The sequence below is a fragment of the Salvelinus fontinalis genome, chromosome 22, assembly GCF_029448725.1.
Source record: "Salvelinus fontinalis isolate EN_2023a chromosome 22, ASM2944872v1, whole genome shotgun sequence".
Taxonomy (NCBI): Eukaryota; Metazoa; Chordata; class Actinopteri; order Salmoniformes; family Salmonidae; genus Salvelinus; species Salvelinus fontinalis.
In genome coordinates this window covers 7,816,300-7,838,181 of record NC_074686.1, presented here as the reverse complement: position 1 = coordinate 7,838,181, position 21,882 = coordinate 7,816,300, and the positions used below count along the sequence as shown (strand labels likewise).

The following is a 21,882-nucleotide window of genomic DNA, read 5'->3' as shown; positions in this document are numbered from 1 at the left end:
TGTACATTGTTACGGCATGCCAATAAAGCAAATTGAATTGAATTGAATTGACAGGAGCGGTCCAGAGGTCACATTAGAGCCCCTCTCTCTGCTTCTCTGGCCTGCTGGAGCCTCATTATCCATTCTACTCAACGCACCGCTCCAAGGGCCCTGCAGAGAGTGGACACACACACACCCTATAGGAGTACACATGTGCAGGAGCCTATTAAGTGCCTAGATGTGTATGGTTGACCCCCTCTTGCCTAAAAATATTCCACACACAGCAGCGGGTTCATTCCAGCCAACCTTGAAAGATTGCATTGCCAACATAAAGAAAACAAAAACCTGACCCTAGACTTCTCAATAATGACTCCAGGAGACCCCACAGCCTCCGGCCAACATTGCATTAACATCCAGACAACATTTGGACTGAGCTGTGGGGAAGCCACAGTCAGCCATCTCGGTTTCAATCAGGCCCAGTTTACAGACACACAGTCTTAGAGTTATGAATGCGGGCCCTGTGCTGTGTTAGAGAAGGGAGGAGCAGCACTGTTTAATACACACACAGTTTCCCCAAAAAATCAGCTGGAGATCAGTTATGCAATGAGCCCTGAGGAGGAAGAGCCTAGAGAGAGACTGCTGAGAACAGGGAGTTCATTCCACTGAGAGAGAGAGAGAGAGACTGATGGCAAAACAACTGATAGGCGAGGACGACTGTGCAGGAAAATGCATGTAAAAAAAAAAACAGAGGTAGAACGACAGAGGGAGGAATGAGGGGCTGTGTCCACGCAAGCCACATTCTACCATGTGAGCCGAGGCAAACAGGATCCAGGGATTCTGGGAGGGAAACTGGGCCACGTGGGGGGGGGGGGGGGGGTCCAGCTGTAACGATCCAACCCCTCTATCCAAATCATTAATTCGTCTGCCTCAGTTCCACCTCTCCCTCCCCTCTCGTTCTCTTTCCAGCGCATATTCAGTCAGTCCCAACACCAGGGGAGGTTACAGTTTCAATAACCAAAACCCGTTATGGAACAATTTGGGACACTCCAGTCAGTTACAGATCGAATGTTAAGTTACAGCCTCTTTTCCCCAGACCGTTTCCCCAATTCACCCCTAATTCAAGTCCGGCCAGCTGAACTGACCGTGGCACCAGTTCACAGGCCGCCATAATATTCATAGCACCGCGTAGATAGAGTTGAATGAAGCAGTGGAAAGACACGGGGGTACTGGTCATGTCTGCGTGTGGCGAAGCGGAGAGACAGGAAGAACAGGCCTCGAACGACCCGTCACTTCCTGTATGCCATAAAGGCTTTAATTCAGTTGGGGGACACCAGCTTCAGCACAACTCCAGAGGGGAAATACAAAAAACATTTCCTGATATTCTTCTGTCAGTTTCCGCTCGCTGACTCCGTCAGAATATGCACAGTGTGTGTGAGCGCGGGGGTCGGGGACTGTGCAAGTTCAAATCTGTGTGAAGCACGTCTGGGTGTGCGCGAGTGTCGCATTCTGTGAAGTGTGAGTGTCCAAAAGTGTAAATGTACTCTGTGTGTGTGTGTGTGTGTGTATAATAATATGAGTACTGTGGGGTGAAAAGGCTACAGGGAGGGAGCCCTTACCGTCCATCCCTCACTCCATGTCTGCTTAAAGGGTAACAACAACCAACAGAGCCTAGCTAGTAGTGATGTGGATGGGGTAATATGTTTGGAAAATCAAATCGCAATATCGAAACGCAATACATACCGTATCGGCACTTAAGTATCGTGATATCGTATCGTGACGTCCCTGGTAACTCCCAGGCTACTAGTAGCTGTGGAACCTAAATGTTAAGCATTAAGTCACAGCACCGAGCTGCCATGAGTTGGCAGGCTAGCGGGCAAATTCATAGGCGGCAACAACAGGTCTGGATGGACGGAAACCCCTCAGGTCAGGGATGTTGTGGATCGGTCTTGTTGAACTGCACATACAGACAGTCTGGAATGTTCCATTTAGGCTAAGGAATACAGGGGGGAACTAGCAGTGGTAGAACAAGAGGCCTTAAGTTAGGTCTCGAACTTGTCAACTAAAAGAGACTTTTTTCCTCTGGTTTCCTTGCAAGCCTTTCTCCCTAGCTTTCCTCTGCTCATTTTCCCTAAACTTTTAAGTGGAAACAAGTTTATAATACTGTTTCCTGTCTGTTGGGTTTTAGCTAGCCCCTGAAACTGGTGTCAGTCTTAGGCCACCTGGTCTCAGTGGTGTATGCCTGTCCAGTGTCCCCTCACGCTTAAGTCACACGTGTGGGGGTCCATTTAATGATTCACACGTCCCTGTGCTTTTTCCTTGTGCTCAGCCAGCCACTTACTGGATATCCTGTCAATTGTTACTGAGAACCCGTCGACTCCCCGAAGAACACACAGTGAAACACACACTACTGAATGATTTAAAAAATGGCACCATAAAGCCTCTTCCGATTACAGTCAAGCGGTGCCGTCAGCACCCGACTGAGGTCACATTTCCCCACTCCTTTCTTCATGCAACTGCCACAAGTGACATGCAGTTGAAAAGCCCATCACACACGGGTGGGAAAGGGAACATAGGGTCAAGTTCATTGCATTAACCACTTCTGCAGTCAGACCCCCCCCCCCCCCCCCCCCCCCCCAGTACGGACAGTAAACACAAAGCTATATGACCTCTATACAGTGCATGTGTTCTATTGTGTACACTACCTTTGGTATAGAAAGTCAAGCATCTAATGGTTCTGGGTAGACTGAGGGCCTTGGTCCCCAAGGAGGATTCTACTACAGGTTACTTCAGGGCCCATGCCCCACACCAATGACTATTTTTAGGGTAAACAGTGTCCTTATTTGTTAGTAATGACTAGGAAGTTTAACTATCAGTGCGACTCAACTATTCCAAGTTTGGTTACAATGTAGGCTAAAACAAGTTCAACATTATAGCCACAGTTCAGTGCATTGGCTGTGAGGTGTTGACTAGGTGTCCAAAAATATTCATATTGCCGTGGCACTTACATTTATCAACACGAAACAACATGTCCTGTGTGGCATTGGCAACTATTCTGTAATCGCTATCGGCAAATGGAGTTATACTTGTGGGCAATTAATTGCTGCAGTCTTTTAGCTTGCGCACAGAAATGCATCCACTCTGCATTAACATGTCTGTCTGTCTGTGTTCATGCCGGCGCGGTAATGGTTGTTGCCCAGCCCCAAAGATTATAACAATGTTTCCAAATACTCATTTACTGACGCAATGCCAAAACCTAATGGCTGAACGACACTAATATATTACATGTATTCTTGACATAAAACTACTAATTACTTGTGCTCTCCATATCACACACACACACTACTCTGACCCCAAACAGAGTCGCATTTCATTACAATAAGCAATAATTTAAAAAGGACCACCCTTTCATTTGGGCCCAAGCGTCACACATGTCACCAACGTCAATTGCTATCAACCCCCCCTCCCCCCATCACGGTCAATTTCAGTAGAGGCATTCATTTTTAAAGCGGCCCTGTCATAGGGATTATGAAACAGCAAGTCTCAATGCTGGTGGTAACATGGTGGAGCAGGTCCAAAACTGGGTTAATTTCAGGCTGTAGCATTTTAGTTATTAAAACCAAGAACCTTGTTTTAAATGTGTGCAACAAAGGGGGAGAAAGTGTAACTAACTATTATGCACTATTTTCGCGTCTTGGGAACAATCTCAATGCACAATAGTGCATGCCATGTGGGTAAATTCCTTGACGTTAGCAGGTTTATGAAGTCCCATGCCAGCTATCTTTGGCGTCTGGATGCCACAATATAACAGCAAGATCAGACTTGAAACGTACGCAGTTGGTTTGACTCAGACACAGAAAGTTGCGCTGCGAGTGTAGCCTATTCATCAAAAATGTAAACAATGAAACAATCCAAATTATGACATAGTCCCGCCGTAGATCAACTCAGGCCAGGGCCCACTCCTTTCTTCTTGTTTCTTACCTTTGTATCTCTCCAGAACATCTTCGTACGCCTGGGCGAATTCCTTTTCCTGGGAATGGTTGGTCGGCAGTAAACCCGGGATGAAGCCGGCCATGGTGCCTCTGTTACCGGTGGCCATCAGCCGAATGGCCCACTACCGCAGTAATCCAGGACGGTGGATCCGGGTCCTCTCCTCGCCAACGCAGCTGTCAAATCCGTTTAGCTTTGAAAGCCACGGTGGATGTGCTGCTCCTCTCCGGTGTTTACTTATAAATGTAGCAATTCGCGAGGCCAATTAATTGGTTGGTAGACGCAAACGTGAAGCGGCTTACTTGACAAGTCTAGTCATCCCTAGTTTGCATGCAATATGTGAAAAAAAATATATGCTGCAGAAAGCTCCAACCTTGGTTTTATCCTATATAAAATAAACGTCTGTCTATGTGAACGTTACAGCCTACGGATATTTAATTTATCGACCCATTATTGTCCAATGTGTCCGCCGAACCACAATAGCAGGAGCATCGTTCGCCGTGTTCTCTGAACTCAACCTCTTCAGCTACCTTCCTACCCGGCGAATATTTTTTTATGTGCGTGCGTGAGCGCGCCCCTGAAGCGTGTCTGCGTAATGGCAAGTCGGGGTCGTAGTGGGCTGGCTCCTTCCGAAATCAGAAGAGAGGCTCCACTGAAATAGTATCTGGACGCCGGTTCGTATATCCCCTTTTTGTCGATGTCTTTATTCAATGAAACCGCTTTAGCGTCTCTGAATGCTTCTTCCCAGCACAATGGCCGCTTCTATAAAGCCACGGTTTGTGTGCTGCGACTCTCCGCCTGCTTCTCTTCCTCCCTCTCAGGTTTCTATATTCTCCCTGGAGTGGCTGTCATCCATCCCTCTCTACCGGCCATGCCAGAAACCTACACCGGAGGAAATGTATCGCTGTAGGTCAATAGATGGCTGCGGTGGCACACATGTGCGTAAAGTAGGGTTGGAGCGCCCCTCGGTGGTATCCCGACCGGTGTAACGGCACCTCCTTTTACTCAAAAAGATGGCGTGTCCAGTAATCAGTTTGGAGGATAGTTACTTTTGTCTTGGGCTGAACCCGCCATCTAACGGCAATGGAATGTAATGCCATGCCAGTTGAGACCTTTAAAGGACCACTGTTCCAACCACAATCCACACCCATCACAACCGTTTAAAAGAATGTGCTGTATTTCCTCAATCTCTCACTTCTTGCACGGAGACTAAAATCAAGATCGTAATTTAGGTCACTCCTTTCCAGAAAAATAAGGGCACACAATGAGGGGGCTGGCTGCACAGCTACCACTGCACATTGTGTGTCAGGGTGCAACACCAGGGCATACAGGTGAAGCCAATTATTCAATAAATACACAAGAACATCAATAGATATCAATGGGCTGGATCCATTGTCCTCATATAATCTCAGGTGAAAGATCCATAACATCCCATAGACCTAATCCTATAAGTGGCTCATCTATAGCCCAGTATAATCAATGAATGGCATGTTCACAGTAGCCTATACCATCGACAAGAGGTAAGGGGATCTAGACAGGTGAGACCGACGTGTGTTGTGTCCGCCGTCCATAAAATGGGAGGCTGTGTGTAGTATGGGGAGGCTGTGTGTAGTATGGGGAGGCTGTGTGTAGTATGGGGAGGCTGTGTGTAGTATGGGGAGGCTGTGTGTAGTATGGGGAGGCTGTGTGTAGTATGGGGAGGCTGTGTGTAGTATGGGGAGGCTATGTGTAGTATGGGGAGGCTGTGTGTAGTATGGGGAGGCTGTGTGTAGTATGGGGAGGCTGTGTGTAGTATGGGGAGGCTGTGTGTAGTATGGGGAGGCTGTGTGTAGTATGGGGAGGCTGTGTGTAGTATGGGGAGGCTGTGTGTAGTATGGGGAGGCTGTGTGTAGTATGGGGAGGCTGTGTGTAGTAAGGGGAGGCTGTGTGTAGTATGGGGAGGCTGTGTGTAGTATGGGGAGGCTGTGTGTAGTATGGGGAGGCTGTGTGTAGTATGGGGAGGCTGTGTGTAGCATGGGGATCTCAGAAGTCCAGACAAATGCATCAGTAGAGGGATACCTGCCATAGCTTTCTCCAAGCCCAGCCTTACCCTGACCAATACTGTACTGTCATAGTGCTTCCTAGCCTGACCTGACATCAACCGGACATCACCTCTCCGTAGCCAAGAGCTGTCATGCATCATCAGCATTTCCTTAGTACTGTGAATAATGCAGACATGACTAGTAGAAGACCAACTTTATAATCCATCCGCAACGGATTCGTTCAGTCGGAATATTATGGAATACGAAGAACATTACTAAATAAATAGGGATAAGAAAGACTTATTTTTGTCCCCGAACCGTAGGAAGCGAGGCAAAGAGGGAGTGAGAAATGGAGAGAAATAAAGCGACGCTAACTTCCTGATTAAATTATTCAGAGCAACTCCATGGAGATATTTTCTTTCTCTCGTTCTTTTTTCTCAGACATGTCTTGTCAGTTTCTCTCTATCAACCCCCCCCCCCCCACCCCCACCTCGTCTCTCTTTCTAAACACACACACACACACACATCCAACAATCCACATCCATGAAGGCTTTGTATGAATTCAAACACACAAACCCACACAGTGTAGACCTTCAGCCGTCAGACCTGGCAAGCACACAGACACCACACACTGAGTTGAGTCGCACTGACTGAGTCTAGAGATTGGCACATGAATGCAAAGCAGGACAGCCAGATGTTGTTGTTGACCATCCATTGGCTCCCGCAGCAGTGCACACATACGCGCACACACACAGACAGTCACACACACACATACTGTAAACCCACACACACACATAGACAGTCAGACACACTACTAAACCCCCCCACACACACAGACAGTCACACACACACATACTGTAAACCCACACACACACACACATAGACAGTCACACACACACATACTGTAAACCCACACACACACATAGACAGTCATACACACTACTAACCCCCCCCCCCCACACACACACACACACACATACAGTCACACACACACACATACTGTAAACACACAGTCACACACACACACACACACACATACTGTAAACACACACACACGGATCACCACCAAAACAGACATATGATACAGTAATATAGACGCAAAGAGTAGAGGAAGGGGTAATAGTGATGGGAATGACCTCAAGGAGGGTGACGTGACTCGGATGACATTCAGTTTACGGTACATCGGTAGATCCACTGACTGCTTGACCACTGTTATCATTTTAAGGTTGCAGTTGTATAGTGTTTCTTCTTCCTGTATGTAGGCTATTCATTGATAGCTCCTGTACTTTGGCATACAGACACCTAGCATAATGCTTCACAGGATATCCTTCCAGATGAACATGGGTTCACCCCAAACGGTTTTGACATACATTACTGTCTAATAAGATTCCCTCCGTGAACACAACCATCGTTACCATCATCAGATCATAAGAATAGCTGATATAGTCGAGACATAGGATATCCCACCAATCACATAGTGCCTTCAGAAAGTATTCACACCCCTTGACTTTTTCCACATTTTTGTTGTGTAACCGCATGAATTTAAAATGTTTTCAATTGAGATTTTGTGTCACTGATCTATAGACAATACTCCATAATGTCAAAGTGGAATTATGTTTTTAGGGTAAAAATATACGGAATTGAGCTAAGCGCAGGCAAAATCCTAGAGTAAAACTTGGTTCAGTCTGCTTTCCAACAGACACTGGGAGACAAATTCACCTTTCAGTAGGGTAATTACCTAAAACACAAGACCAAATATACACTGGAGTTGCTAACCAAAATGACATTGAAAGTTCCTGAGTGGCCTAGTTATATTTTGGACTTAAATCGACTTGAAAATCTATGGCAATATTTGGCTGTCTAGCAATGATCAACAACCAACTTGACAGAGCTTGAATAATTTTTAAAGAATAATGGGAAAATATTGTAGAATCCAGGTGTGCAAAGCTCTTAAAAGAGACTTAACCAGAAAAACTCACAGCTGTAATTGCTGCCAAAGGTGATTCTAACCTGTAGTGACTCTTGCTTATCTATTATTAATGATAAAATAAAACATCTTTGACATGAGTGTTTTGTGTAGATCATTGATTTAAAAAATTACAATTAAAACCATTTTAATCCCACTTTGTAACACAACAAAATGTGGAAAAAGTCAAGGGGTGTGAATACTTTCTGATGGCACTGTACCTCAAGTCAGTTTCTCAAACTCGGTCCTGGGGCCCCCAATGAGTGCACATTTCTTTTTCCCTAGCACTACACAGGTGATTCAAATAACCAACTCACCAACTCATCATCAAGCTTTGGTTATTTGAATCAGCTGTGTAGTGCTAGGGCAAAAATCCAAACGTGCTCCCAGGGGGGCCCCAGGACCGAGTTAGGGAAACCCTGCCTAAAGGCAAGTCTGCCAGGATCTTTAAACAGGGACAGAATCATTACTTTCCCGTTATAACCCCATCTAGTGGTCATCGGTGCCAACTACAACTTTCTATCTGATCCTGCATGATAAAAGAAGCACTGATGAAACATGATGAAATGTGCTAGTCATCTTTGTTTTAGCACGCCGAGTTCAGCTGCAGACAGTGAATGTGGCGTATGAGACATGCACACACAGAAAATAAAACACACACTATGAGGCATGTTGCCTCACTACAGAAACCCAGTTTCCACATTTTAGCCTATTGCATTCTTTTACGCACTGATTTAGCCCGCTAAGTAGCTAATTTGTCGCTAATGTTGCAAAGCACCTATTATGGCAGAAGATTGAATCAGGTCTATGACTACATATAGCCCCTTGGCTTGGGTTCTCAGAGTGTTCTGAGGTTGTGTGTATAGGGCCTCTGTTGACGTGTGTTTTAACTAGCCGACATAATTGACTTATAGCGAGGCATTCCGGCTCCGTTTTCCCATTCCAAATAGCTCAGATCCACCCTCCCTCTCTCTCTCTATGTTTGCCCTCCACATATACTCTCTCTCCTTTTTACATTTCATCATTAGTCTTCCTCCCATCCTCCCCGTTTGAACCTTGCCCCTTTTCCCTGTCTGCCCTCCTTCCATCTTCCTCTCTGTCCATTCTCTCTTTTTTTCTTTTAAATGTGGATTTCTCTTTGGGTTCAGTATATCCCTCACTCTACCTTTGTCTGTGTCCACAAACACTCTTTCTTTTCTCCAACTTCAATTCAAATTCAAATGCTCGCTCTCTCTGTTTCACTATTTGTTTTGGCCGCTTTTTCTCGCTTTTCCAGTGTCTTTCCTACTCCCTTCATAGCCATGGAAACCAGGAGACCGGGAGAGTGTGCATGCAGGTCGCCATGGCAACAGGGGAATGGGGAGGAGTCAGGCTAGGAGCTGTCCTTTGCGCTGCCTGGTGAAAAATGTTTGAGCAAGAGCTCAGGCAGGCAGTCGCCTAGACACGCCTCAGTTCCATGCAGGCACCTTATGTCTGGGGCCTGAGTATATACTGTATGTACATACATTTCCCCCACCGCATTCACTCTGCCTCCATCCGACATTCGCACACACTCATTTCATATGCACGTTTACACATATGCTATACAAATCAGCAAATATCCAAATCCCTCAAGTCAAGACAGTTACTTGAAAATAATTCGATAAATAATCCACAATAGCAGGACAATTTTGAACTGTTTTGAAAAGAATGTTCCAATTCATGAGACAAATGTAGCTTTTGTTTCATGTAACATGCTTATGCTCCTCAGCTGATCCAATTTTCACATGCCAATCGGTCACAAAACTGAATTTGGTCAAATGAATTACATTCAATCCAAATATATTATAAAATGACCAGACATGCTAATATAAACAGTCACACTGTTATACTAGTTTATGTTGATTCTCACTTCATCCTTCATCCTCAATTGATTCCAAAATGAAAACCAAAATATGAAATATTGAATAAAAACGACACCACACAACAACTTTTGTTGCCAATAGCGTCAACACTGTCAACACTGATCCAAAATATCTCTCACATAATCAAATTACAACAGTAAGACAAACACAGCCTTTCCTCTGTCCACTCACACACACACACACACACTCGTACGCACGCACTCTCGTACACAAGCACACACACACACACACACACACAGCCAAAACCCTGGAAGGCTGGCACCACAACACATCAGGACAGCTGTGAATTCCAGCTCTTTAAACCAGGAGACGGTCAAATGACCAGTACGGTCAAAACCTCATAAACATGGGTTCAAAAGAGACAAAAGGGTTAAAAAACAAGACACATATCGCCACCGCTTCAAGTAAACAGGCCACCAAAAAAAGACCTGTTTGTAGCTTTAGCATGACAGTTTCGTTTCTCTCACTCCTTTCTCCTGACCTCTGACCAGGAATTGGTTGAGTGCCTCCTCTCTCCCCCACACTGGTTAGTCTATACAGTTGAATTCTGATAAGTTCACACAAGTGCAAACTGTGTATTAAACCTGTGTTTAAAACTTAACAGTGTTGAAACTCTTTAAAATGTTTTGTTTAAGTGGATTGCAGGTCACCAGTCCCAATTTAAATGTATTATTTCCGATGGCTCAGTCCGGATTTCTGCACGATTCACAACAGTTATCAGGACCTTCTGTTACACACCACATCAACCCAACTCTTTGTATGCATCTCTTTTAGCGCACAACAATCCCACCGGGCACACACTGGTTGAATCAACGTTGTTTCCAGGTCATTTCAATGAAATGGCAATGAACCAACATGGAATAGACGTTGAATTTAAGTCTGTGCCCAGTGGGACGCTGATTGTGTTTGTAAAGAGTAATGAAAGTAACAGAAATAGCAGGCTAAGAGCAGCTTGCATGCCTGAGGAAACAAACGCGGCATACATAACCATTCCCTTTTCACGATATCTTTAGTCGCTCCTTCCGTCACAAACACTTTACTCCCTTATAAAACCCAAGCTGGAACAATGGCAGGTTCACTGATGATTTTTTTTTTTGAAATCCTCAAGCCATAAACCTGACAGATTATTTTCTCTGATGTATTTGTAGCGGTATCACAACCCTTCAGTAAAAGTACAGTACACTCTGTTTAAAAATATATATGCCTAGTTGCTGCCAATTGGAGTGTTGCTATGATATATGTTTTGTTGCACTCCCAACCCACATCCACATACATAGAGGGATAGAGGGATGGGGAGATGTAGCCTCATCCTCACCACTCCCTCCCATACAGCACAATCACTACAAAGATAGCTATTTTTTCATTTACATTAGACTAAACAATATTCCAATGTGTAATAAAATGCTTGACATTGTAAGGAAAACATTGCCACTTCTGTCTTCCCCGAATGAAGGAGGACCATTATCAGTTCCCACCTCTACAGGTGAGAAGTATATACTTCTCAAATGTCTTACCTGCAACACGCACCACCGCCCTCTCGGCCGGGTCCAGCACAGAGTTGTGGGTTTTCCTCTTTCTCCTCTCTCCTCTCTCGTGTCTGGACGGTCGGTTCCAGGGTAGGGTGTCCCCAGAGGGGCCCTGGAGTCCGGACGGGCAGGGGGACAGAGAGCCCCCCGAGCGCTCGCTACGCAAAGACCGCTCGCTCCTCTCGCTAACGTAGGAGCGCTCGCTCAGTGTCTCCTCGTCCGAGGACTCCATCACGCCGTAGGGCTGGAAGAAAAAGAGGGAATGGAGTAAAAGAGATGGGGAAGAGTGTGGGGGAGGTGGTAGAAATAAGGGCAGGGTAAAAGGGGGGAAGAAAAAAGGGAGGACAGAGAAGAGAAAGAAAGGAAGTATGAGAGATAGGCAATGCTGTATAATTCATCATCCACAGTGTAATCTGGCATCCCTCACGAATAATGCAAGGCTTCTTGTAATTCGTTTAAGTCACCTTGGTTACAACACGATGTGGTTAGCTAATGGTGACGACGATAGGGAGGAGGATGGAGGTTAACAGAACTGCCAGGTCTCAATGACGCTCAATGAGTTTGACGAGTTCAAAGTAATATGACAGCAGAAAACCATTACTCAACTTCAAGATGAAGATGATTGACATAAAGGCAAAGAGGATGGCTAGACATCACAGCGTCACTGGAGCGGTTGTGAAACCACACCACACTTCAATCAATAGTCAATGGTGAAGGACAGGAAAAGGACGAAATCAGGACAATTGAGCATCTTTCAAGCAACCTTGGCGACAATCAAGAGCAGTATGACTTCCATTACTCTACATTCATAATAGATGATTGACGGGTGAGTCTTGGGGTCATGATGATGATGGTTCAACAGACATCGCTGCTGAGTCACTGAAGTAATGATGTGGAAAGACCAAGGGACAGGTTGATCGAATACCCTCGCTCCAGATTCTATTAATACAGTCTGGGTCCTGGTCGATACTGGATTCTCTACTCGAGTCATGCAGAGAGAGGAGCTGAGGAGCACTGAGTTCTTCTGTGATCAGCAGCATGTGGATGGGACCCATGGGAACATGGACTAGGGCTCTGTCCATCATATTGGGGATCAATACCACTGACCTCAGCACATTGGTGTCTGGGGACTTTGAATGGGTTTTACTGTCTAAAGGCTGTCTAAAGGCTGACCCAGTCATGCTAAATGACTGACGCGATTTGATTCTGGTTTTATTCAGCTATTTTTCAAACCAGACCTTTGCAGTTTTACGTCTCATGAGGATCCTAGTTAAGCACAAAACCACCACGGTTGTCCATGTTTATCTAAATAAGGAAGAGTATTTAAAAGAAAGAGTTTTGGCCTTCTATCCATAATTTTGGCCTTCTATCCAATTTGCAATTGACTGAAATTATACAAACTCCCTTACTACTATAGCAGTGGTTAGGTAGTGGAAATATTTCATTGATATGTGAGTAGTAAGTCAAACAAGCTAACTACTATTTCCATCTGTGGTAACTGTGGCAAATTTCCTTGTACTAGTCTAGCCCTGGGCAGAATGCCTGCCCCACTTCCTCCAGCATGTCCCTTCCCAGCATCCTCAGCGTGCCGTTGGATCACTCAGTTTCCCTGCTGCTGCCTGACAGAGTGTTGGTTCTGAGGCGACCGGAGCCAGTGGTGTATAAATAGAGACAGAATGGGGGATTCAAAGCCACACTGTGTCATTATGAACTTCGTGTGGCATCGCGTGAAAGGAAGACAGCTTTTGAAAGAAAAAGTTGAAAAGTCAGAAAGAAATCTGAATTATTCAATAATTACCTTTCCAAAACAGCCCCCTCCTTTCTCTCGCTCACAGTCCTCTTCCCTCTCTATCTTTCAGTCTTCTTCCCTCTTTCTCCTCCCTTTCTGTCTCAGTTCTCTTCCCTCTCCCCCTCTCTATGTCTCTGTCTCAGTCCTCTTCCCTCTCTCTCCCACTCTCCCCCCGCCACAGCTGTTGGAGTTGCACCATGTAAAGACGCAGAACAGTTGACTGGGTTGATTTATAAGATGTAACGAGGCTTCCGGATTTGCATGGCCATGGATACAGGGTGTTCCCATCCACAGCTGAGACAGAGTGATTCCAAAACAGCATTCCTTCATAGTCTATGGACCGATTTACCGATTAACAGCTGTTGAAGCCTCATTGATAGTTGAACAGATAGTAGGGTTACCTAGGCATAAAGGCATATAATCCACATGGTTTTGTGTATGCGCACGAATGATCTTGGAGACAGTTGAGCGATCCTCATAGATATAGGCCTCCAGCTATGAGTAACACTGACTAGACTCTCAACCCCGACTCACTGGCAATCCAGACATGCTCCGATACAGAAAACCACTGTCAAAAGTCACTGCTATTGAGGTGCTGCTGGAGTTGACTGTCTGAGGGAATGAACATGGGAGGGAGAGAGAGAGAGAAAGGAGAGAGCATGTGTGTACTCCATATGCAGGTTAGCGTTTTTTTCTTGTTCTGGAGGCAGCTCTGCAGAGTGGTCACTAGCTAGCACAGCCACAAAGTCAGAAAATCTGATTTTAAACCTAACCTTAGCCCACACTGCTAACCCTAATGTGTAACCCTAACCTTATATTAAGACAAAATAGTTATATATGTTTTAAATAAATGTTTACAATATAGCCAATTTTGACTTTGCAGCTGGCCTATCTAAGGGGAAATCGCTAATTTCTGCCTCCAGGACAAGAATCATGACAATAAACGTCAACCTGCACTGCGCAAATGTGCGTGTGTGTCACATCAAATCAAATGTGCCGAATACAACAGGTGTAGGTAGACCTTACAGTGAAATGCTTAAATACGAGCCCTTAACCAACAATGCAGTTTTAAGAAAAATAAGTGTCAAGAAAGTACAGTTGAAGTCGGAAGTTTACATACACTTAGGTTGGAGTCATTAAAACTTGTTTTTCAATCACTCCACAAATGTAACATTAACAAACTACAATTTTGGCAAGTCGGTTAGGACATCTACTTTGTGCATGACACAAGTAATTTTTCCAACAATTGTTTACAGACAGATTGTTTCACTTAGAATTGGCTGTCTCACAATTCCAGTGGGTCAGAAGTTTACATACACTAAGTTGACTGTGGCTTTAAACAGCTTGGAAAATTCCAGAAAATTATGTCATGCTTTAGAAGCTTCTGATAGGCTAATTGACATAATTTGAGTCAATTGGAGGTGCACCTGTGGATGTATTTCAAGGCCTACTTTCAAACTCAGTGCCTCTATGCTTGACATCATGGGGAAATCAAAAGAAATCAGCCAAGACCTCAGAAAAAAATGTGTAGACCTCTGGTTCATCCTTGGGAGAAATTTCCAAACGCCTGAAGGTACCACGTTCACCTGTACAAACAATAGTACGCAGTATAAACACCATGGGACCACGCAGCAGTCATACCGCTCAGGAAGGAGACGCGTTCTGTCTCCTAGAGATGAACGTTCTTTGGTGCGAAAAGTGCAAATCAATCACAGAACAACAGCAAAGGACCCTGTGAAGATGCTGGAGGAAACAGGTACAAAAGTATTTATATCCACAGTAAAACGAGCTCTATATCAACATAACCTGAAAGGCCGCTCAGCAAGGAAGAAGCCACTGCTCCAAAACTGCCATAAAAAAGCCAGACTACAGTTTGCAACTGCACATGGGGACAAAGATCGTACTTTTTGGAGAAATGTCCTCTGGTTTGATGGAACAAAAATATAATTATTTGGCCATAGTGACCATCGTTATGTTTGGAGGAAAAAGGGGGAGGCTTGCAAGCCGAAGAACACCATCCGAACACCATCCAAACACCACCCGAACCGTGAAGCACGGGGGTGGCAGCATCGTGTTGTGGGGGTGCTTTGCTGCAGGAGGGACTGGTGCACTTCACAAAATAGATGGCATCAAAAGGCAGGAGAATTATGTGGATATACTGAAGCAACATCTCAAGACATCAGTCAGGAAGTTAAAGCTTGGTCGCAAATGGGTCTTCCAAATGGACAATGACCCCAAACATACTTCCAAAGTTGTGGCAAAATGGCTTAAGGACAACAAAGTCAAGGTATTGGAGTGGCCATCACAAAGCCCTGACCTCAATCCTATAGAACATTTTTGGGCAGAACTGAAAAAGTGTGTGCGAGCAAGGAGGGCTACAAACCTGACTCAGTTATACCAGCTTTGTCAGGAGGAATGGGCCAAAATTCCCCCAATTTATTGTGGGAAGCTTGTGGAAGGCTACCCGAAACGTTTGACCCAAGTTAAACAATTTAAAGGCAATGCTGCCAAATACTAATTGAGAGTATGTAAACGTCTGACTCCCTGGGAATGTGATGAAAGAAATAAAAGCTGAAATAAATTTTCACATTCTTAAAATAAAGTTGCGATCTTAACTGACCTAAGACAGGGAATTTTTACTGATTAAATGTCAGGGAATGACAGGGAATTTTTACTGATTAAATGTCAGGAATTGTGAAAAACTGAGTTTAAATGTATTTGGCTAAGGTGTATGTAAACTTCCGACTTCAACTGTATATACTCACATAAACTAAAGAAGAAAAAACTATTTTTTTTAAAAATAAGAAACTAGAAAAATAACAAACAATTAAAGAGCAACAATAAAATAACAGCAACGAGGCTATATACAGGGGGTACCAGTACAGAGTCAATGTGCTGGGGCACAGGTTAGTCAAGGTAATTGAGGTAATATGTACAGTACATGTAAGTAAAGAGACTATGCATAGATAATAAACAGAGTAGCAGCAGGGTAAAAATGTGAGTGGTGGGGGGGTCAATGCAAATATTCCGGGTAGCCATTTGATTAGCTGTTTAGGAGTCTTATGAATTGGGGGTAGAAGCTGTTAAGAAGCCTTTTGGACCTAGACTTGGCGCTTCGGTACCGCATGCCATGCGGTAGTTGAGAGAACAGTCTATGACTAGGATGGCTGGAGTCTGGCAATTGTTAGGGCCTTGAGCAGCTGACATACCAAGAGGTGATGTAACCAGTCAGGATGCTCTCGACGGTGCAGCTGTAGAACTTTTTGAGGATCTGAATACCCATGCCAAATCTTTTCAGTCTCCTGAGGGGGAATAGGCATTGTTGTCCCCTCTTCACGACTGTCTTGGTGTGTTTGGACCATGAGAGTTCGTTGGTGATGTGGACACCAAGGAACTTGAAGCTCTCAACCCGCTCCACTACAGCCCCGTCAATAAGAATGGGGGTGTGCTCTGCCCTCCTTTTCCTGTAGTCCACGATCATCTCCTTTGTCTTGATCACGTTGAGGGAGACGTTGTTATGCTGGCACCACACTGCCAGGTCTCTGACCTCCTCCCTATAGGCTGTCTCATCGTTGTCGTTGATCAGGCCTACCACTGTTGTGCCATTGGCAAACTTAAGGATGGTGTTGGAGTCGTCTTGGTGAACTGGGAGTAGAGGAGGGGACTGAGCATGCACCCCTGAGGGGCCCCCGTGTTGAGGATCAGCGTGACAGATGTGTTGTTACCTACCCTTACCACCTGGGGGCGGCCCGTCAGGAAGTCCAGGATCCAGTTGCAGAGGGAGGTGTTTAGTCCCAGGGTCCTTAGCTTAGTGATGAGCTTTGAGGGCACTATGGTGTTGAACGTTGAGCTGTAGTCAATGATTAGCATTCTCACATAGGTGTTCCTTTTGTCCAGGTGGGAAAGGGCAGTGTGGAGCACAATAGAGATTGCATCATCTGTGGATCTGTTGGGGCAGTATGCAAATTAGACTGGGTCTAGAATTTCTGAGATAATGGTGTTGATGTGAGCCATGACCAGCCTTTCAAAGCACTTCATGGCTACAGACGTGAGTGCTACGGGTCGGTAGTCATTTAGGCAGGTTACCTTGGTGTTCTTGGGCACAGGGACTATGGTGGTCTGCTTGAAACATGTTGGTATTACAGACTCAGTCGGGGACAGGTTGAAAATGTCAGTGAAGACACTTGCCAGTTGGTCAGCGCTAGCTCGGAGTACACGTCCTTTGACTAGCGTGCACTCTACTGTAAGTCGCTCTGGATAAGAGCGTCTGCTAAATTACTAAAATGTAATGTAAATGTAATCCGTCTGGCCCTGCGGCCTTGTGAATGTTGACCTGTTTAAAGGTCTTACTCACATCGGAGAGCATGATCACACAGTCGTCCAGAACAGCTGATGTTCTCATGCATGCTTCAGTGTTTCTTGCCTCGAAGTGCGCATAGAAGTTATTTAGCTCATCTGGTAAGCTCGTGTCACTGGGCAGCTCGACGCTGTGCTTCCTTTTGTAGTCTGTAATAGTTTGCAAGCCCTGCCACATCCGACGAGCGTCGGAACAGGTGTAGTAGGATTCAATCTTAGTCCTGTATTGACGCTTTGCCTGTTTGATGGTTCGTCGGAGGGCATAGCGGGATTTCTTATAAGTGTCCGGGTTAGAGTCCCGCTCCTTGAAAGCAGCAGCTCTACCCTTTAGCTCAGTGCGGATGTAGCCTGTGATCCATGGCTTCTGGTTGGGGTATGTACGTACGGTCACTGCGGAGACAACGTCATCGATGCACTTATTGATGAAGCCAGTGACTGATGTGGTGTACTCCTCAATGCCATTGGATGAATACCGAAACATATTCCAGTCTGTGCTAGCAAAACAGTCCTGTAGCTTAGCATCTGCGTCATCTGACCACTTCCGTATTGAGCGAGTCACTGGTACTTCCTGCTTTAGTTTTTGCTTGTAAGCAGGAATCAGGAGGATAGCGTTATGGTCAGATTTGCCAAATGGAGGGCGAGGGAGAGCTTTGTCCGTGTCTCTGTGTGTGCAGTAAAGGTGGTCTAGAGTTTTTTCCCCCTCTGGGCTCACATGTAACATGCTGGTAGAAATGAGGTAAAACTGATTTAAGTTAACCTGCATTAAAGTCCCCGGCCACTAGGAGCGCCACCTCTGGATGAGCATTTTCTTGTTTGCTTATGGCCTTATACAGCTCGTTGAGTGCTGTCTTAGTGCCAGCATCGGTTTGTGGTGGTAAATAAACAGCTACGAAAAATATAGATGAAAACACTCTTGGAAAATAGTGTGGTCTACAGCTTATCATGAGATACTCTACCTCAGGCAAGCAAAACCTTGAGACTTCCTTAATATTAGATTTCGTGCTCCACTTGTTTTTTACAAATAGACATGACCGCCACCCCTTGTCTTATCGGAGGCAGCTGTTCTGTCTTGCAGATGGACGGAAAACCCATCCAACTGTATGTTTTCCATGTCGTTGGTCAGCCACGACTCGGTGAAACATAAGATATTACAGTTTTGAATGTCCTGTTGGTAGGATAGGTTTGATCGGATCTCATCCAGTTTGTAATCCAATGATTGCACGTTGGCTAATAGGGTTGATGGTAGACCCACTTGTCGTCGGATCCTTACAAGGCACCCCGACCTACGTCCCCGATATCTCTGTCTCTTCTTCATGCGAATGGCATGGATTTGGGCATTGTCTGGAGTAAATCCTTTGCGTCCGAGTCGTACAGGACAAATAGTTTTTCTTTAACGAGATGAGTAATCGCTGTTCTGATATCCAGAAGATCTTTTCGGTCATAAGAGACTGTGGCAGAAACATTCTGTACAAAATAAGTTACAAACAACGTGAAAAAACACACACAATAGCACAATTGGTTGGATCCCGTAAAGCAGCAGCCATCTCTTCCCGGCACCATAGACCATGTGTGTGTGTGTGTGTGTGTGCATGCGTGTACGAGAGGAAAATCTATGATAATGAGACAATATGTCATCATCTGATCATCTCACCACAAGCAACATTTACAGAAGTGCTACCTTATCACTTTTACCAAGAGGATGCTCTCCTAAAAGAATGCTGGGGTCGGGAATGGAAGCCTGCATTGCTCTCAGGGAAGTACTCAATGTATCCTGAGAAATCTGTTTTATTGGTTGTTCCGAACGAGGCAATTCAGAGGCAAATGGCCAGATGCGATCGAGTAGACACAGACAGACAGACAAACAGACAGACAGCTGACAGGCAGGCAGGAAGACAGCAGGAAGGGCAGGCGGACAGGCAGGCAGATACAGACGGACAGTACTGACATACACTGTCTGACATTACTTCCATTTATTTTACAGCAAAGACAACACAGAACAGTGCCACCTCTGTGACATTTTATTCCATATAGTTTCATGGTGGTAGTTCCCTGATTCTTGAATATTTCATGAAATAAGGGGGCAATGCAGCTGAAAAAAAGGACTGAGAGTAGTAGACATAATATTTGGCAACGAGTGTGAAGTGTCTCACGGAATAGGAGAAAAATATGATTCTGGTTTAAAACGGGACATTGATGACTACTTGATTGTTTATTTACTTTGACTAGCGTGGGCTAGACAGACAAACTGACCGTGTTAGCTTATGATTTATGATCAACACAAGGCTGCTCACAAAAGGAAAAGCCATCTGGTGTGTGAATCAACGGGGGACCCCTGAATCTTGCTTTCACCCCTAGCACCGATTTTTGCTATTTTCCAGACAGCCTTTGGTGTGATGAAGGCTGAACATAGACAACTTGTGTAAAAACAGACTATAAATGTATAACATTCCTTGATGCCGCTCTAGAGTTGTATTTTGATGAATGCACGGTCCCCATAGTATTATCACCTGTAATTAATGGTCGACCAGTGACATTATCGTAATCAGGGACACCTACTTCTATTCAGAAATCTAAGCTATTGTAACATAAATTACAATAGCTTGAATAACCAGCTCTTGCATATGGCTATGGACTTAACGAAATAACAATAGACCATAAGAATGTTATGCTCTGTAGAAGAAGGGGTGATGTCTGTTGTGAGGAAAAGAGAAGCAAGTGCTTTAATATGTAGCGGTAAAGGTATGCATTTGAGCATCGGTCCTATTTGGAATTGTCGTGGGGAACAAAGTCAAGGAGCATACTGGAGCTATTAGTCCACACTGCCTGCAGAACGGGCTAATAACGTTCATCCGTCTTTGACATGGGTGTTTTGTGTCTCTCTCATTAGTAGAATAACATTGTTAGGCTGTTGGACCTAGAAACCCTTCCAACCCCTTTTCATTTCTCATTTTCAAGCACAAAGCACCTAAACCAGTAGCAAGCATGGATAAAAATCGATTTTGATAGGCATATGGGATACCTTATATTTTTATCTTACCAAAAAAATAACAATTCCCTATACATCAGTATGTATATCCTAATAGATTAATTAGACCAATAATTTTATGAATTACATAAAGATCGATTTATTACTATGCAATTAAGAACAGATATTGGACATCAGGCTACGGGAATACTTTTACCACATCGGTAATTAAAATGCAACAGAAAACCAACCATAATACATGGATTGTATCATATGTATTTCACAATCTAAAACCGCTGTCAATATGATTCAGATTACACATGCTGTGTTCCGCGACACCGAAACCTTACCGGAGAATAGCGGTCCCCGAGTCCGAATATCCTATTGGATTACAGAGACAGGGATGCTGTGGCTAGAGTCTCCCTCCTCACGGCAACCTTCTCTCCTCTTTCGGACGCACGTTAAAATACAGACTGTCTGATCAGGGCTGCGACTCAGCGGTTTGTACCGAACCGGGACAAGGAAGAGATGAATACCACGACCGTGAATCGTTAATGGCTGTCTATTCCCCTCCTTCCTTCTCCCTCCTTTTCTCCCGTTCTTTCCTGTCTCTACAACCCCCCTCACTCTCGCCCGCCAACTTTCGCTCTCCTTTCTCCTGACCTCATATAAATGGGTTGGCAATTTAACGGGTTTAACATTTAACCCATAGCTGTTGGAGATTTTTATTGTCGAGAAAATGGAATTTCAGTGTGTTCCAACGTCATCTGGGGCTCAGCAGCACGATTCGCGCACGGGCAACTGGCACGACGCACGCTATTTTTTGGAATGGGCGTTTACATTTGGAACATTTGTGGATGCATAGCAAACACGAAAGAGCTGTGTTTAGCTACTGCTTTTGCAATAGGTTTGGCATGTGATCATATTAATCCTTAATCCATTGATCTAGCATCCCTGTTCTCCTATTTCTCCTGACCCCTCCTCCCCCCATCTCCAATATGTATTTATGTAACTGAGTTTTGTAGGTTAGTTTGTAGTTGCAGGACCTTCCCAGTCCTACAGGAGAAGCCAGTTTGTCCGGCCGGGAGAAAAGCTTGTAAGAATGACCCTCCATCCGCCGAGCCGTCAGAGAACGCGACGGAATGTTGTCCGACAGTTCAGGATTAACTAGGCTCGCTGCTGATGTTTTAATCAAACAAAGGCTAAATGAAATTCGGTGTGCCTTGCCAAATGAAAAGCAGTGCAATTTTGCAACCTAGACTGGAGACTTGCTTCAGAAGGTAGCATAACTTTGGACTGTAGAAGGTAACAACATTAGACTGCTTAAATGTACTGATAGGACTATAATAAAGTCTCCTTTTACATTAAGGTATTCAAAATAAGGGAATA

General features: G+C 44.8%; 1 protein-coding gene across 2 annotated transcripts in view; it reads right to left on the bottom strand.

Moving 5' to 3' along the window:
* Positions 1-21,676, bottom strand: part of LOC129819666 (microtubule-actin cross-linking factor 1-like) — a 264,150-nt gene extending 242,474 nt beyond the window's left edge. Inside the window, exons 1-2 of one of the 2 annotated variants that reach the window (XM_055876130.1) lie at positions 20,844-21,676; positions 11,372-11,627 (exon numbers count right to left, since the gene is read on the bottom strand). In XM_055876130.1, the coding sequence (XP_055732105.1) occupies positions 11,372-11,615 (244 nt within the window). In that variant the 5' untranslated portion in view covers positions 11,616-11,627; positions 20,844-21,676. Of the gene's footprint in view, positions 1-3,957; positions 5,646-11,371; positions 11,628-20,843 lie in introns of those variants that run through there. The other variant, XM_055876131.1, reaches the window with a different exon arrangement.
* Positions 21,677-21,882: the final 206 nt, after the last annotated feature.